At 51.3% G+C, this 15775-nt stretch overlaps 1 protein-coding gene across 4 annotated transcripts in view; it reads left to right on the top strand.

Moving 5' to 3' along the window:
- The first annotated feature begins 296 nt into the window (after positions 1 to 296).
- The window catches only part of MXRA8 (matrix remodeling associated 8), a 37853-nt gene continuing 22374 nt past the window's right edge, over positions 297 to 15775 (top strand). For 3 of the 4 annotated variants that reach the window (XM_073316654.1, XM_073316653.1, XM_073316652.1), the window contains exons 1-5: positions 297 to 666; positions 12230 to 12256; positions 12737 to 13045; positions 13661 to 13762; positions 15051 to 15509. In XM_073316654.1, coding sequence (XP_073172755.1) covers positions 618 to 666; positions 12230 to 12256; positions 12737 to 13045; positions 13661 to 13762; positions 15051 to 15509 — 946 coding nt within the window. In that variant the 5' untranslated portion in view covers positions 297 to 617. The remainder of the gene's footprint in view (positions 667 to 12229; positions 12257 to 12736; positions 13046 to 13660; positions 13763 to 15050; positions 15510 to 15775) is intronic. The other variant, XM_073316655.1, reaches the window with a different exon arrangement.

Below are 15775 nucleotides of genomic sequence, written 5' to 3'. Positions count from 1 at the left end.
ATTTGGGGGGATACTTATAATCTAGTCTGTTTTGCCTCCACTGCCCTGAACTCAAATCAACGTTGTTTCTTAAGTCATCCTCTGATACTTGTTTTTAAAGTAAAACCATGTGAGGAGACACAGATCAAAAAACCATGAAGGTTCAAAAATCCTGTCCCCGGCAGACAGCTGGATGAGTGTCAAAAGAAAGGGAGGAACAGCTGGATCCAGTAAAAGCACAAGGAAAATTAGTTTCATACCCAGAAGGGAAGTAGGGGGAGGGGGCTGGTTTTTGGAGCGCAGAGCTGTGTGGGACCAGCAAAAGTCAGCAGATAAGACTTTGACATCAAAGTCAGGGAGCAGAGCAGAAGGATCCAAGGGGGGAAGAGAGAGAGCTCATGTTTTGGAGAAATTGAGCAGGAAGCATTAAGGAAGGGAAGGAGGTGGAGAGAGTGTTTTAGAGGGGAGGTGGGGTGTTATAAATTGTAGGTGGAGTAATACTGCAAGAATTTGAGCTGCTGTCCCTGGCTCCCTGGCCGTACGTTGATGAGGTCATAGTGTTTTTGGGTTAAAAAAAACAACAACTTCGACTTGTTTTTCAGGAGAGAGAGAGAGAAAAACACACAGAGGCTGAAGAAATGGAGCAAGTAGCAAAACTCCTCCTGTGGCAGCTGTTGCTTCTGCAAAGTAAGCTTCTAAATGATCGGCATCAATGTTATGTATCTTTCTTGCACCCAGAGAGAATGGGGGCTTGGAGTTTTCCTGGGGAAGCTGGCTCTGTCAGTTCAGTGTCTTGGTTTAGATTCTTGTAGCTAGTTGTTTTCTGGAGTGTGTCTGTGTGGTGGGGTGGGGGAAAAGGTTTGGATGGGGAAAAGGGATTTCTCTTGGCTTTTCTGGAGGAGGAATGTTTGGTGGGGTAGGGGTAGATCAGAGGATGTTCTGGGTCGTTATCCATGTACTTTGGTTTGTTTTGCTGCTGATCATCTTGGTGTGCAGAAGGAAGGGAAGGAACATAGCCTGGTATTGCCCCCAAAGCTTTGAAACGCTCTGAATCGTTTGATCTCAGGTGACTTTGTGCTGTACGGCAGGAGCTGGCAGTCGTTGTGGGCGATAAGGGGGGAAATACTAAAACTGTTTGGGCTGCCCAGGTAAAAACAGGATTCACGTGACATCCCGGGGGAGGGTGGAGAGGGAGACGGGGGAGGATGGTCAGGGGATGGGGGCATTATTATAGAAACGTGGCACTGTTTATGTTTTTTCCTGCATTGCAAAAGTTTCTGTGGAGGGCAATGGCAGACCCAATGTGCCAAGAAAGGGGGCCTCAGCAGGAAGGCTTTAATGAAGTGAAAAGACTTGTGGGTAAATAGCAGCCCCCCCAGAGGGAAGCAGCCCACGTCACACAACCCAAACCAGCCCCTTTGACACCTTCTTCTCTGAGGAGAGCTGGGTGTGAGCAAGGCTGGCTCACCCTGGGGCACAGGACCCTGGGGCACAGGACAGCTCAATTTCTGAAGGACGACAGTGCATCCCATCTGGGAAATGTGGGGTGCAAGCTCGTTTAGGGCTGTTTTATCCCCCAACCTCATAAACCCAAATAATCCCATTAGCCAGTGGCTGGGGTTCCCCCGCACCTGCCTTTCCTAGCTCCTTCAGATCACAGGTGAATTCAGTTTTTGTGCTCAGTCTGGTCCCGGGTGGATATTTTCCATCTCACCAAGCCATCCACAGTCGGCAGTGTCTCTGGGCGTGGTCCAGGACTGGAAGAGCAGGGAAGGCCGCAGGTGAGGACTGTGGGGCCTGGGCAGAGCTGTGAGGGACTCGGCACCGGAAGAGAAGATCACGACCGAGAAGCAGTGGGAGAGCTGCGTGGGGATCCGTGACCGGAGCAGGAGGGGATGGTTTCGTGTTATGCCTGAGAAGCACTGGCAGAACTGAGGGGACTGGAACCAGCTGGGTTGTTACCCTACATGATTCAGAGGAGTGTGTGGGACAGGAACAGCAGGTTGTGGTGCTGCTCACCAACAGTAGAGCTGTGTGGGGCTCAGACCTGGAACCGTAATCCTGCAGGTCAGGATTGAGGGGCTCTAATGGACACATTTGGGTGCAGTTTGTAGAGGTGGGGGCGGTGTTGGAGCCCTGTCAGAGATCTTCCACTTCCAGGCTGACTTCTCCAAATTCCCATGAAAATAAAGTTGGAGGCAAGGGGTGGGGGAAATCCAGTTCCTTTAATCTTTGGGGAGATGCGGTTCTGACCTCCCCCCTCGAGCGTTCATCCCTCGGGGAAAGACCGGCTCCATTCCGAATGGCTCTGCATTGCGGGCCGCGTGCCAACACACTGTACACGAGGCTGAGAAGTGTTTTCAAAGCGAAGCACATCTCTGAGCTGTCTGGGAGAAGCGGGCCTGTGAGGGGGCCTGTGTGCACAGCAGCCAAGATGGCAGCTGGCAAATGCTGGCGGAGCTTCTCCTTGGCTTCTCATGCAGATGGAGGAGGACTTTCTTCTTTCTGCCGAGACGGCATTTTTCGTCTCTCTCCGGTCTGACAGGCATGTTCCCACTTGCTGGAACTGTTGGAGTCGGATGGCTGGGGAAGCTTTTGGGAGTCCCAAAATCCCCTCTGAAAGCAAGAACAAAAATCTGCTGTTGAGAAATTAGATCCCAGGACCTGTTTTTGTTTTTTATAAATGGGGACTTAAAAAACCACCAGTGACTGCAGCCTGAGCCAGCCCTTGCAAGTGGTTGCCTGTGAGGGATCTTCATTCAAGATCCAGCCTCAGTCTTTCACTCCCAGGCCAGCAGGAGACAGGCGCAGCAGGGATGCAGTGTGGTTAGCCATTAGGAATTAAGCACTTGCTTACTCACGGATGCCCCCAGCTGGGTGACTTGAAAAGAGGGACGTAGGTCGCCTCCCTCTGCTGGGTCAGATGATGCATAGAGCTATTCCCAGAACTCACTGAGCTATTCGGAGTGGCCATCGCTAGTACAGTGCCCGGAGGAGAAGCACTGGGTCAGGCCCCCAAAGAGCCAGCGTGAAGTTGCTACCATTTTCCAAGACCGTATGAGCTTAACTCAGTAGCAGCATCTGGTATGTTTGCACTGATGTGGGAATAGCTCTAGGGAGGCCCTTAAAAGTGTGGGCACAAGGGCCGCGACGACAGAGAACGAGGAACTTGGTATTTTCACATGCTTCTTATTTTTAACTTTTTAAAAAACTCCCGTTTTTGAGTAAGCCTCTCATTCAGGGCCTGATCCACCAGCCACTCGCTCCAGCAGGACCGTGATGCTGCCACCCCTCCAGCAAGAGGAGCTGCAGCTCCCTTTTTGTCAATGGAGGCTGGTTTAATGCCCAGTGCAGAGGTGTCGCTTTCTTGGACGTATGTCGGGCACCTAGGCAGCACCACAGTGGTGTGTTAGTGATTAGAGCAGGAAGTGGGAGGCAGGATGCCTGGGTTCTAGTCCTGGCTCTGCGATTGTCCAACTGTGTGACCTGGGGTAGGCTGAAATTTTCATAAGTGGCTGCTGATTTGGGGCGTGTCTGGTTTCTTAGGCTACCCAACTGGAGACACCTAGGGGCTGATTCCCAGAGCTGCTGAGCACCTACAAGTCCAGCTGAAGTCCCTGCAGGTGCTCAGCCCTTCTGCAAATCAGGCCCAAGGTGCCCCAAGTTGGGCACCCCAAAACTGAGGCACCTAAGATCAGTGTCCACTTTCAAAAGCATTGGCCTGAACCTCTCCAGAGCTCAATTTCCTGAAGTGCAGCTTAGAAGTAATAACACTTCGTTCACGAAGGTGTCGTGCGGCACTTTGAAGCTGATGGGACTCTGTCCTAGGTCATGAGTGCTATTGTTTAGAATCCGTGTCTGCCTGGTGCATCTTGCCCACATGCTCAGCGTCTAACTGAGCGCCATATTTGGGGTTGAGAAAGAATTTCCCCCCGGGTCCGATTGGCAGAGACCCTCGGGGGAGGGTCTGTGTGTTTTGCCTTCCTCTGTAGCGTGGGTCATGGGTCACTTGCAGGTTTAAACAAGTGCAAAAGGGTTTTTTTCTCCTGCTGATAGTAGCCCATCTTAATTAATTGGTCTTGTTACTACAGTTGGTATGGCAACACCCATTTTTTCATGTTCTCTGTATATATATATCTTCCTACTGTGTATACATACCTTTTCCACGGCATGCATCCGATGAAGTGTGTTTTAGCCCACGAAAGCTTATGCCCAAATAAATTTGTTAGTCTCTAAGGTGCCACAAGTACCCCTCAGTTTTTTTGGTGAATTCTCTGTATCTTGACGTCTTTAAACCATGATTTAAGGACTTCAGTAACTCAGCCAGAGGTTCGGGGTCTATTACACGAGTGGGTGAGTGAGCTTCTGTGGCCTGTGATGTGCAGAAGGTCAGACTAGATGATCACGATGGTCCCTTCTGGCCTTAAAGTCTATGAGACTCAGTGATCTGGAAAATGGGCAATGAGATGGGCAAAGAAAAAGGGACTGAAAAAGACAAAAAGCTGCTGAGAAAGGGATGGTGAGAAGGTCAGAGCTGAACTTACTCTAACAAAAAAGCCTTGTCTAGGGACACAGGCAGGCTGGGCCAGAAATGAGGTCCCTGCATTCGGAAGGATCTTCCTCCAGCCTGTATCTGCTGAATCATTAGGGAGAAGAGCATGGACAATTCCTGGGTGATCTCAGTTGCCTTGGGAAGAGACGGTGCTCAAGTATGCTGGGTGTAAATCACTAAGAAGGCTCGAGTCTGCTGCCCTTACTCCTATGGGGAGTCCCTTGCTTCTTAAGTGGCCTTCTGGATTTCAGTGGCATTGCTTGTTTTGTAAAGCACTGCTCTCTCTACACCTGATCTGGCACCTCCTGAAGTCAATGGCAAAGCTCTTACTGGCTTCGGCGGGGCCAGGATCAGAACCAGTGTGAGTAATGGTGGCAGAACTGGGCCCTTGGGGGATTTACCTGCTATCACAGGACCCTGTAACGCACACACCTGCTTACCAGCCAACAACCCCATTCATGCTGCCTTCTGCGATGTTAGCCAGATTCCTGGCTCAGCTCTGCCTTTGCTTTCATCCTCTGTTAGCTCTTCGTTGAACAGGATACCGGGTGTTTTGATGAGCACGCACTCCCAGCATTGGGCTCAGCCTCTCAGTCAGAGCGGCAGTCTCTCCTCAGCATCCCAGACACCGTCTGACTGACGCAGTGGTGTTGTGCTGCGTGTAGGAAAGGGGAGAGGTGGTTTCCTAGTTGGGTCACGCAGAGGAGGCAGTCTGCGGAGCAGTGTTGATGTGGGACGTTCCTCAGAGCTTTGGGATCTTGCTTCTTGTTTGCCCAGCTTCTTCTTGGCCTATTTAAGAAGCTTGCCATGGAATTATAGATGCCTGAGCCTGGGTATGTATTTTACAGGAGGATCTTGAAATGCAGTCTGTTCGCCTCTTCTCATCCAGTGGAGCTCACGATTTTGCCTTTCCTTTGAGCTTTTGTTGGACTGGCCAGCACGATATCTCAGGAACCTGGTGGGAAGAACCCTATGTTTGCCTCTAGCGTAGAGGAAAAGTTAGGGGACACTATGTGAGCCGGTCTCCCCAGTGCCACTCGTGTCTGGAGCTGGAGCGGTAGCATGAGGATGGGGCTGGGGGATGTAGCTACAGGGGTCAGAGCGGCTGCCCTCGATTTTGGAAAGTGGAACCATGAACTGCAGCGAACACAGTTTGTCCAGATCTTGAGGTTGTGGTCCCAAAGCTTCGGCTCTCGGAGTCCTGGGATTGTGGAGGATTCTCAGCTTTCATTAAAACAAAAATCATGTTTCTAGGCCTAATGGTTGCAGAGGGAAACCAGGGCAACCTGCCCGTCCCGTTCATCTCCTGGAGCCATCCGCCATCGTGGCCCTGGATGTCGCATTGACAGTGCTGTGAATTGAGCCCGGGGCTCCTGGCTGCCCCTTGCCTCCATCACACAAACTTTGTCAGTGTAAGGGGCTGTACAGCTGCCAGGATGGGTCACTGGCCTTTCTTCCAGCATAGGCAGAGCTGGTGCAATGCCTCTATAACACGCCTCCTTCCAGTCCAGGGGGAGGGTGGCCACAGTGCGGCTGTGCTCTGGCTGTTCCCAGCTGCCCCAATGGCTGCATGGGGCCGGAGGCAGGTTAGGGCAGTGCCTTAGGCTGCTCTTACTTGGCTGGGGCCCAGGGCAGCTCCAAACCACGACCCAGAATCAGGGAGGTGCCGCTGTTCTTTCATCCCATCTCCGGTCTCAGGCACATTGGTGAATTGGGTCCCAGTAGCCCACGGGCATCCCTGATCTCACGCCACCCCACTGTTCCCCCTGCATCCTGCCCAATCGGCTCAACTCATTACCTCCTTTGTCTCCTCCCACTCCTGGCTTCGCACCTCCTTTCACGCTGCCCTCCTGACGCGGTTACTGCCTCGATCAAGGTGGGCAGAGCAGCCTCTTTCAGTTGACAGGATCAGTACTGACAGGTGGGAGTCGGTGTCACTGAGCCGTGCACAGTCCAGGGTTTGTATCCCAGCCAGTCCAGATGAATAATAGAACTGAGGCCTCGAAGTACATCCCTGGCAAAGCACAGACAGGTATTATGCCTACTTTACGGATGGGTAAATTGAGGCACAGAGAAACACAGTGACATGCCCATGTCCTACAATGAGTGACAGAGCTGGGAAGAGAACTCAGGAGTCCTGACATGCAGTTGCCTAGTAACTGCGAGACTGCTGCCTCCCCTGTAAGGATCTATGAGCAGATGCTTTAACAGATGAATGAAAGAAAGCCGGCAGGAGCCGTGGAAAGTTTTTGTCTCCTGGAAGCTGCTGCCCTGATGTTACAGATGATCACGCTCTGCAGCCTTGTTTCACAGAACAACCACGCTTTGCAATGTGGTGGAGGAACACACGTGGCCTGTTAATAAGCTCCAGCAGCCCATCCTGGCAATATGCCCCAGTGGATGGACGGGAGAGTCAGGGCTTGTGTGGTCCTGATCATGCCAGTTGGTAAAACCAGCATAAAAACAGAATCCAGAAATAGGGGGAGAGGGTCTCTGCTATTCTTAGCTCAGGGACGATGCAGGCTGTGGAATGGAGAACACGGAGGGTTTCCGGGTTTGGAAGGCTCAGCTGGATGGCTTTGTCAGATGTCCAATTTATGCAGTTTGCCTCCATGGTTTTTACATTAAGTTGTAAGGGGGAAAGGGAAAAATAAATGCATTCCCACGGCTTGCCCACAAGAGGAGATTCTTGCAGCACCAAATCAATCCATTATTAAATGAACAGCAAAACGAGGCTCTGACAGCACTGGCTTTGCAGACAGCTAGCAGCCCCAAGTTGTAGGCATTGTGCTCTGGGACGAAGGACATTTGACTGCATCTCCTCATCATGACATCACCTCCCGGTGTCGTGATGCAAACCTCACCGTATCCTGACTGGTTAGCATCACACCGTAACACTGATGCATGGCAATACAGGGCCAGGACCCAGCACGATGACATGATGTCCCTTCACACCTGAAGATATGCCCAGGTCCTAGTTATTCCATCACTGCGTGTGAGTAACTCCCAGTGATTTCAGTCACTTACTGCAGCCCTGGGACAGTTGATCCATCAGGGCTCACTCACGAAGATCAAGATCAGTTAAAACCATAAGACAGATTTCTCCCAGACAGTTCGAACAATGCACTTTAGTTCTCACCTGCGGTTCCAGCCCTCAGGCTTGCCCAGAGTTTGCATGGTGGTTTGTGATATGAACCCATGCCCCCTGGTGAGTAGTCTGGGTCCAGCATGTTCATTAGCGCAGGATCAAGAGGTTAAAGCATGGACCTGGGTGTTAGAAGATCTGCCTAATCTGCAGTCAAGGTGGGACCGTGAACTAATTATTTAGCATTTGTGCCTCAGTTTTTCCACCAGTAAAATTAATACTTTGATCCACGTTTGTAAAGCATTTTGGGATCCTCAGAAGCAGAGTGCTATAGAAAGGCAAAGTATTATTTTCTTGTTGCCCCAAGCTAAATCTGAGCTTCCAGAAACGAAGGCCTGAGCATTATCGTTCTGCACCATCAAGTGCTTTGTAAACCACAAGAACAGGGATTGGAAACGGAGGAATCACTTCACTGTTTGGGAATGGGTTGTCCCTTTCTTTTATATGAAGTGATACAAAGTACACCGGCATTTCCCCAGCGTATTCTCTTTGTAAAGCTGCAGATATAAATGCAGAAGAAAAGGCTTCCCTCTGGAGTATCTTTGAATGGAGCTCTTGCCTGGAAACTGCCGTTCTCCCACCATGGTGTCACTGTCAGTGTTTTGCGAGAGGCAGAAAAGAAGAGTGGTTTATTTCACTGAGCATGTTCTCTGTGGGTGTGATTGAAGTAGCCCCATTCTGGAGTTAATTTATTCCCTGTGGCAAGAAATATTCCAGTCTTTGTCCGGGTGGCATTGTGCCCATGGCATTAGCAGGACAAAACAACTAATTATCCGGCTGTAACCCATTTGTGCTTCAATGGTTAACAGATGGTTTATGGAGATGAATGATGCCACTGTGTTGTGATACTGAACCATGCTCTCCACACTGCCCACTGGACTTCCCATCCTGCGTAACTAGCAGGAGGTACTGGGCTATGCGAAGGTGGAAACGAAGACATTTGTTTATGTCCCAGGAAGTAGTTCTCAGTACATGGATCTGAATTATGTGGGCCTGAGAGGCTGCACTGGGTTAGCCCAGGGAAGCCAGGCGTGTTAGGGAGATAGAATTTCATGGGGTTTCTCTGAATAGAACTGGCAGTGAAGCGTGAAAGGAATGTGCAGGGGAACACACCTGAGTGCAGCGAGCTCGGTCAAGGGATTCAGGCTTTTCTGATCAGCAGCTTTTTGCCTTTTATGAAACACTAGAACTCAGTTGCATCAACTCCAGCATGGGTGCTGCTGTTCTGTCTCCCGAAAGGCGCTAGCTTCAAAGCCTCGGGCGCCAAAGTCCTCTGTTTAGCCACAGGACAGGAAGAGTGGCAGTGTGGTCTTCCCCTCCACTTTACTTCAGCTCAGCTCTGACCTGGGCGAAACAAGAAGGGACTTGAATCTCCAGGTCTCTGTTGGGACAGCAATCTGGATGCCCTCTAAGAAGGAGCCAGAGTGAGATTACCAAACACTGTTCACACAGATAGCACAGAGCCGAGCAGGGTTCAAATAGATGACCTACAAGAGGAAGGCTCCATATCCCATTGCTAATTCCATGAGCCATCCAGCACCCCCTTGCTGTTGTACCAATAAAATAAAAACCAGCAGGATCTTATTAAAGGGAAAAAGGCAAAATACCACATTTATTGTGAATACAGAAAGAATCATAGTAAGCAGTTAGTTATAGCTATAACATGCCATTCAATCTCATATTTAGTCACACATTCATTCATACAAACACACACACACACAGGTTCTGCAAGGTTGTTATCATAGTTACCAGCCTTAGAGTTGCTCATGCCAAGCCACTGGCCAGGTGGCCTGGACATGAGGAGGGAGCAGGGCCTTGTCAGATGCTCATCTGATGCTCCTGGAAGTTGGTTTGCAGAATCAGACCCCCAAAGTTCTCACTTTTTAGAGTCTATTTTTATAGGAATTTCTTCCTATGCCAGTCTATGGGAATTGCTTCATCATGCTGTTGCTGAATCAATCAGCAGATAGCACATTCCTGACGGCTCCAAGATGTTATCTTGTTCTTTGGTTCTCCCATTCTTGAGGCTGTTGGGTGGATTCCAGTCTGCCCTCCGGGTGGGGTCCTCTGGTTATTTCCACTTGATGCCTTCTTCAGCCGATGGACACTGGATTCTTAGGCTGGCACCTCCCTGATCATTCAGTTATTATCCACACCAAGCATCCATCCAGATACATCCTCTATCTCTATTTTAATCACAATTGTTAATACAACAAAAGGGTGGGGAGTCTCTGGGTGCTGTTTCTGTTGTTAGAGTATTGCTTTGAGTCTCTCTCTCTGTGAATTGCTTTGAGAACAGACTCTGTCTTAGAATGTACTAACACAATTAGCAGCTTGCAAGTTTCACACAGAGAGGGAGAGAAACAGTACCAAAAACCAAGAGAGCTCTTAATTAGTAATACCCTGGAATTTAAACTCTGGGGAATCAAACTCATTTGTGATTTTAATACAGAACTTCTTTAATATGATCCAACACTTGCTGCTACAGTCCATGGATGATCCCTGGAATCGCAGTGGACCGTCCTGGGGATCCTGGTCCGTGTGGCAACAGCAGAGACGCAATTGCGCCTTGTCACCCTTTCTTACTAACCATTTGTGGGAGAAGGGTGGAACTTTTATCCTCCAGATGTAAGGTTACGTGTCCTCCTACAAGACCCCAGGGCCCCTCCCACTCCAAATGAACAGCTCTGAGGGCCTCGCCCTGGCTGACTACACACCAGGCAGAACAAAAGCCTCTCTTATATAATGGCAGCATGGTCAGAAGCACTGCCTAGCACCACCAGCTAAACAGCTGGAACCAGTGGAGAGAGACCAAGGTGATGTTTGTATGCCAGTTCGGTTATAAACACTCCGTCTCAGCAAGAGAACACTGGGGGAGGGCGGGTATTTTGGCAATTCCCTACAATTTCCCATCGATGGGCGTGCTCAGCCGCTGTCTCGTGTTACCCTGCACAGAGCCAGTCTGCGCTGTGAGCTGGTCGAAATGCTGGCAGCTATCTGCCACTTGTGTTCACTAGCGTTCCCGCCGTGGCTGCGGCTGGTGGAACTGCCCCGTCGGTAGCAGTGGTGGAAAAAGTTAGGGAGGAAAAAACCCCGTGGTAGACAAGGTCTTGTTTCCATTGTGTAAAGCCAGGCTTTGTGGTGTGAGGGCACAGGGATAGTCCCTGTCAGTATGCTCCTACCCCTAATCACAGCTCCGAGCTATGAGGCTAAGCTGTAGTTTTCTCTGGGCAAAGCTACAACTGAGAAGCAGTGTGTGACTGCAATCCGGCTGAAAGCACTGTTGTGACTGGCCCAGGGTGGAAGGCACCATACAGGCATCAGAAAGGCCAGTGATTGCCTGAGAACAGGACCCCTGGCCACTTAGTTCCAAAAATGCTGGCCTCAGCCCTTTTAGAGACAGGAGAAACCCTTAGTGATGGCTAGCCGAGAATGTCTACACCGCCATCGGGACAGTATGTGTAGACACACCAGAGCTAGCTCACTGGAAATAGCAGTGGAGCGCCCTGGCCTGGGCTAGCTGCCTGAGTCTGTACCTGCCGTCCCAGTCCAGATTGGACAATGGGAGGTGCCCAGGCAGCCATGGCCACACTGCTATTTTAGGAAGCTAACTCAATCAAAGCTAGCTCGGGTATGTCTACATGAGTTGCAGTCATGCCTCCCAGTTGCTGTGTGGACATACTCTTAAGGTCAGGTTCAAATCCTGTCTGCGGGCTGCACCCATTAGAAGGTGTAAGTTACATACACGTTTAAGGCCTGATCATTTTTTTCTTTTTTTATCCTGGTGGCTCCCAAACAGAATTAAGATATTTAACAGGTGAGAAGCTGTATCTGTAGGACCAATTGAGGAGAAATTAAACTGGGGTCATAAACTCCCCTCTTGCCCGACCAGCACATTAAAAGGTGAATGCGAGGACTGGAAGAAATCCCTGTTTTTCTTCCGCTGACATGAATGGCCTGTTCATTTCAATGGGGGAGGGGGTTGGTGGATACAGTGTTTGGCCTCTGAAAGATACCACAAATACCAGGCCACTGATAAGTTTCCAATCCACTTTGCTCCCTTTTCTAATGATCACCTGGACCAGGGTATGAGTAAAATGAACAGAAGAGAATCCAGATAATGAAAAAGATGGGAGGAAGGGCCAGACCAGATTGCTGGGGTTGAAGGTGGTGAAGAGAGTTAATTAGCATGGTAAACGCCTGGCCCACAGTTTAATCTGATGCCTCAGGTTATCAAAGCCAAGACCAAATCCGGCTATATTTTTGATCCCGTGTCTCCGCCCCCTTCTCCAGCCTGCTTGTTTTTTATATCTTCTGGACGCTCTTTGGGTCAGGGACCCTCATTTCTTAGGCTTGTAAAGGGCCTGGCACTGTGGGACCTAGACGGGTTGTGAGGCCATCAGCGCTAGTGCAATATAAATATGAAATAATCACAGTATTGAAGAAGAGCTGAAGGATGGAATAATAAAAATAAAGGAAAGATGCTGGCTATGAATATAGTTAATATTTGCTCATTTGCTTTGTCAGTAACATTATTTTCTTTTTTCCTTCAGCAGGGTCTATTGTTCATTTGTATTCAGGTAAGTGATGCCCTTTTACTCTGTCTTGGTTTTAGGATCGTTAGAAGTATGGGAACTGATTAGGGTTGCCAACCCTCCCAGTTTGACCCGGAGTCTCCCGGAATCAGGCTCGATCTCCCGGAGGCTGCTGAAGCCAGTCCAGGAGATTTTAGGCTGCTAAAAGTCCAGCGGTGCAGCGGGGCTAAGGCAGGCTCCCTACCTGCCCTGGCCTGCCACTGCTCCCAGAAGTGGCAACATGGCTGGCAGCGACTCCTAGGAGGAGGCATGGCCAGGGGGGGTGTCTCTCCACGCTGCCCCCGTCCCAAGCACCAACTCCGCACCTCCCATTGGCCAGGAATGGGGAGCCGCCTGGCCGCCCATGAGCCGCTGCCAGACCTGCATAGATTCTAGAACATGCTGCCATGACCAACCGGCTGCTTTCATGCATCCTTCCCCACTTCATGTCCCATCAGTCCGGCCTCTCCCTCTCTCTGCCCACAGTCCCAGCTGACATGTTGAACCCCGAGAGCGTGGTGGTGTCCGTGTCGAATGTCAGCGCCGTGGCTGGGTCCCAAACTGTCCTGACCTGCAAGAGTTACCGCATGATCTGGACCCAGGACCGTCTGAATGACCGCCAGCGTGTGGTCCACTGGGACTTGTATAGCAACCCGGATGGAGATTACAAGGCGGAGAGGCTGTGTGACATGTACTCGGCTGGGGAGCAGCGGGTGTATAGCTCCTACAACCAAGGGAGGATAGCCATGCCCCAGAATGCGTTCGCAGATGGCAACTTCTCACTGGTGATCAAAGGTACCAGGAGCCAAAGTGATCTCTCCTTCCATTGCTGTAGCTCCATGCTCTTGTACTGAGATTTCCTAAGGGGAAGGGCAGGCTGATGTCATCTGAGACTCAGGAAATGCAGTGTTCTAACCACGAGTAAAGTAACCACCTTTTAAGAGAAACTTGCCTTGCAACCGCTTTGAAAGTCTTAATCACTGTGTGTCAAAGAGGAAGGATAGCCTTATGGGTAAAGCACTCTGGGTTCCAGTCCTAGCACTGTCGTGGACTCCCTGTGTGGCCTTGATTGAGTCACTTAATTACTCTGTGCCTCATTTCCCCATCTGTAACATGATAAGAATCCTGCCTTTCTCCCACTCTCTGTCCGTCTTGTCTATGCAGATTGTACGCTCTTTGGGTCTCTTACAGTGCCTAGCACAAGCTTGGCTGGGGCCGGTATTACTGAAATGCCAAAGAATAACTCAAACAAACAAGAATGAGCTCAAATGAGCATGTAACTGCAGTGGGACGTTGGCCCTGTTTGTCTAAAGCTCCTTCGGTACCGCCAAGCCTGGGGACGTGCTGCATAAACAGCCGCAGACAAGCGTCATCTTGCTCTTAAAGGTTCTTTTTCTCCTCTTGCACTAGATGTTGCAGAGAGCGACCAAGGCACTTACTCCTGCAACCTCCACCATCACTACTGCCACCTGTACGAAACGGTGAAAATCCAGCTGGAGGTCACCGAGAAAGGTAAAGGCACATGCTGATGCAAACGGTGGGCATCGGTCCCTCTGCGGGGGGCAGGTACTCCCCATGCCCAGTACCTCGGGCCCCAGTCTGACAGAGAACTCTGGGCAGCGGGAGCCCTATGCTCATGAAGAGCCTTGTTGGCTTCACAGGGGTACTGCCCAGGGCTAGCACCTTGAGCCAGCTTTGGTGAGGGAGACCCCTGCTCCCACCCAGGGCCTCAGTGAAATCAGTGGGGGGTCCGTGCGGAGGCAGAGCACCGTGCGGGATAGGATCACTGGTGCTGCACGTGAATGTTGCTGCACCTCAAAAGACATCAGTGCTCACTGCGGCTTCTAGCAGCCAGGCAGCTGTGAGGTTTCCTTTGCTTTGCCGTTGGAGTCTTGCTGTGTCAAGAGGGGGAGCTTCTAGGGACTGCCACCGATGGCACCACTTGGATGGAGACACCACTTGCTGTACACGTTCCCCTTTGCCCGCTGGCATCACCTCCATCTTGTCTGGCTTTCCTGCCGGTCCCAGTCTCGTTAGCCCTGGGAAAGAGCTGAGGCTGCCCTGCCTGCCTGTGCCGAGAAAGGGGCGAAGGGCTGAGTGTCCAGCGAGCGTATGGGTAACTCGGATAAGTGGGAGTGGGGATGGGAGGGAAGCAGCATCTTCTCTCTTGCTCCCTGAACGTTTCTGTGCGTATAATAAAAACGCCCAGTCTGGCTCCGGGAGCCCCACTGCTTTTCTGGTTTTTATTGCTCAGCGTGAACAGCCTGCGAGCCAGTGAGCCTGTAATTCCCCCAGTAATTAGGGCACTGGGGGCATCAAAGCATTTCCTGCAAGGAGACTGCCTAAGATACTTGGAGGATGGGACTCAGCATGTTGAAGATAAAGTCTGTTATTGTTTTCCCATTCTCAGTCATTGGAGAGAGCGTGTTCTTCCTTCTCTGCAAACCTAGCCACGGACTCTCAACTACGAGGGAGGAGGGACGGGCTCGCAGTTAACACCCTAAGCTGGGACCCGGGAATCCTGCGTTCAGTTCCTAGCTCTGGCACAGACTCTCTGTGGGAGATTTGAGCCAGTCACTCCCCTTCCATGTGCCTCAGGTTGTGAAGCACTTTGAGATCCTCGGGTGGCAGTGCAGGGCAGGAAAGCATTCTCGGTGGTTCCTAGCATGGGAAAGGCTGGCGGCTAGACAGCAGAGCTGCCGGGGGCAATAAGGTATAATAAGGTGTGTGTGCTGGGTTGTTTCCAGATGAAATGGGACTGTACTTGTTTACCCAGCTGCCTCCTGTGTCCTCTCTGCAGCCAGGGAAGCGAAGAGGTACTGGGATGGCGAGAAGGCCGTGATTGTTGCCTTGAAGGACAGCACCGTGGTGCTCCCATGCGTGAACCGGAACCAGATCTGGACTGAGCGGCACAGCGAGGAGGAGCAGCAAGTGGTCCACTGGGACAGGCAGCCCCCGGGGGTCCCGCACGACCGGGCCGACCGCCTCATAGACCTGTACGCGTCCGGCGAGCGCCGCTCCTACGGGCCTCTCTTCATCCGGCAGAAGATGAACATCACTGAGACGGCCTTTGCCCTGGGCGACTTCTCGCTGCGGATTTCGGGCCTGGAGAACGCGGATGAGGGCACGTACTCCTGCCACCTCCACCATCACTACTGCGGCCTCCATGAGCGCAGGATCTTCCGGGTCTCCGTGATGGAGCCAGTGAGAGAGAAGAAGGTGGTGAACCTCACTAACCCCAACAGCGTGCCAGCTGTAGGTAGGTGATCCTCCCAGGGTGGGGTGTCCTTCTTCCCGGGGAGGAGTGAACAGCTATAGCCCTGCCCTAGGCTGAGAGGGGTCACAGAGCAGGCTTACGGGCCCTGCCCTCAGGGAATGCCTCAAGTTCCAGAGAGTTTTCTAGCAGGCATAGAGATCGCTCTGCTTGCTTTGTGTTGCCCCCACAACAGACCTGGCCTCAGGAGACACTCTGGGGCAGGCCGGAAGGAGGGAGGGGACGTGACCCAGGTGACTCGGCATCCCTGC

The sequence above is a fragment of the Lepidochelys kempii genome, chromosome 18 (genome assembly GCF_965140285.1).
Source record: "Lepidochelys kempii isolate rLepKem1 chromosome 18, rLepKem1.hap1, whole genome shotgun sequence".
Classification (NCBI taxonomy): Eukaryota; Metazoa; Chordata; order Testudines; family Cheloniidae; genus Lepidochelys; species Lepidochelys kempii.
The sequence above is the reverse complement of the archived record's forward strand: the minus strand, read 5'-3'. Positions and strand labels throughout refer to the sequence as shown.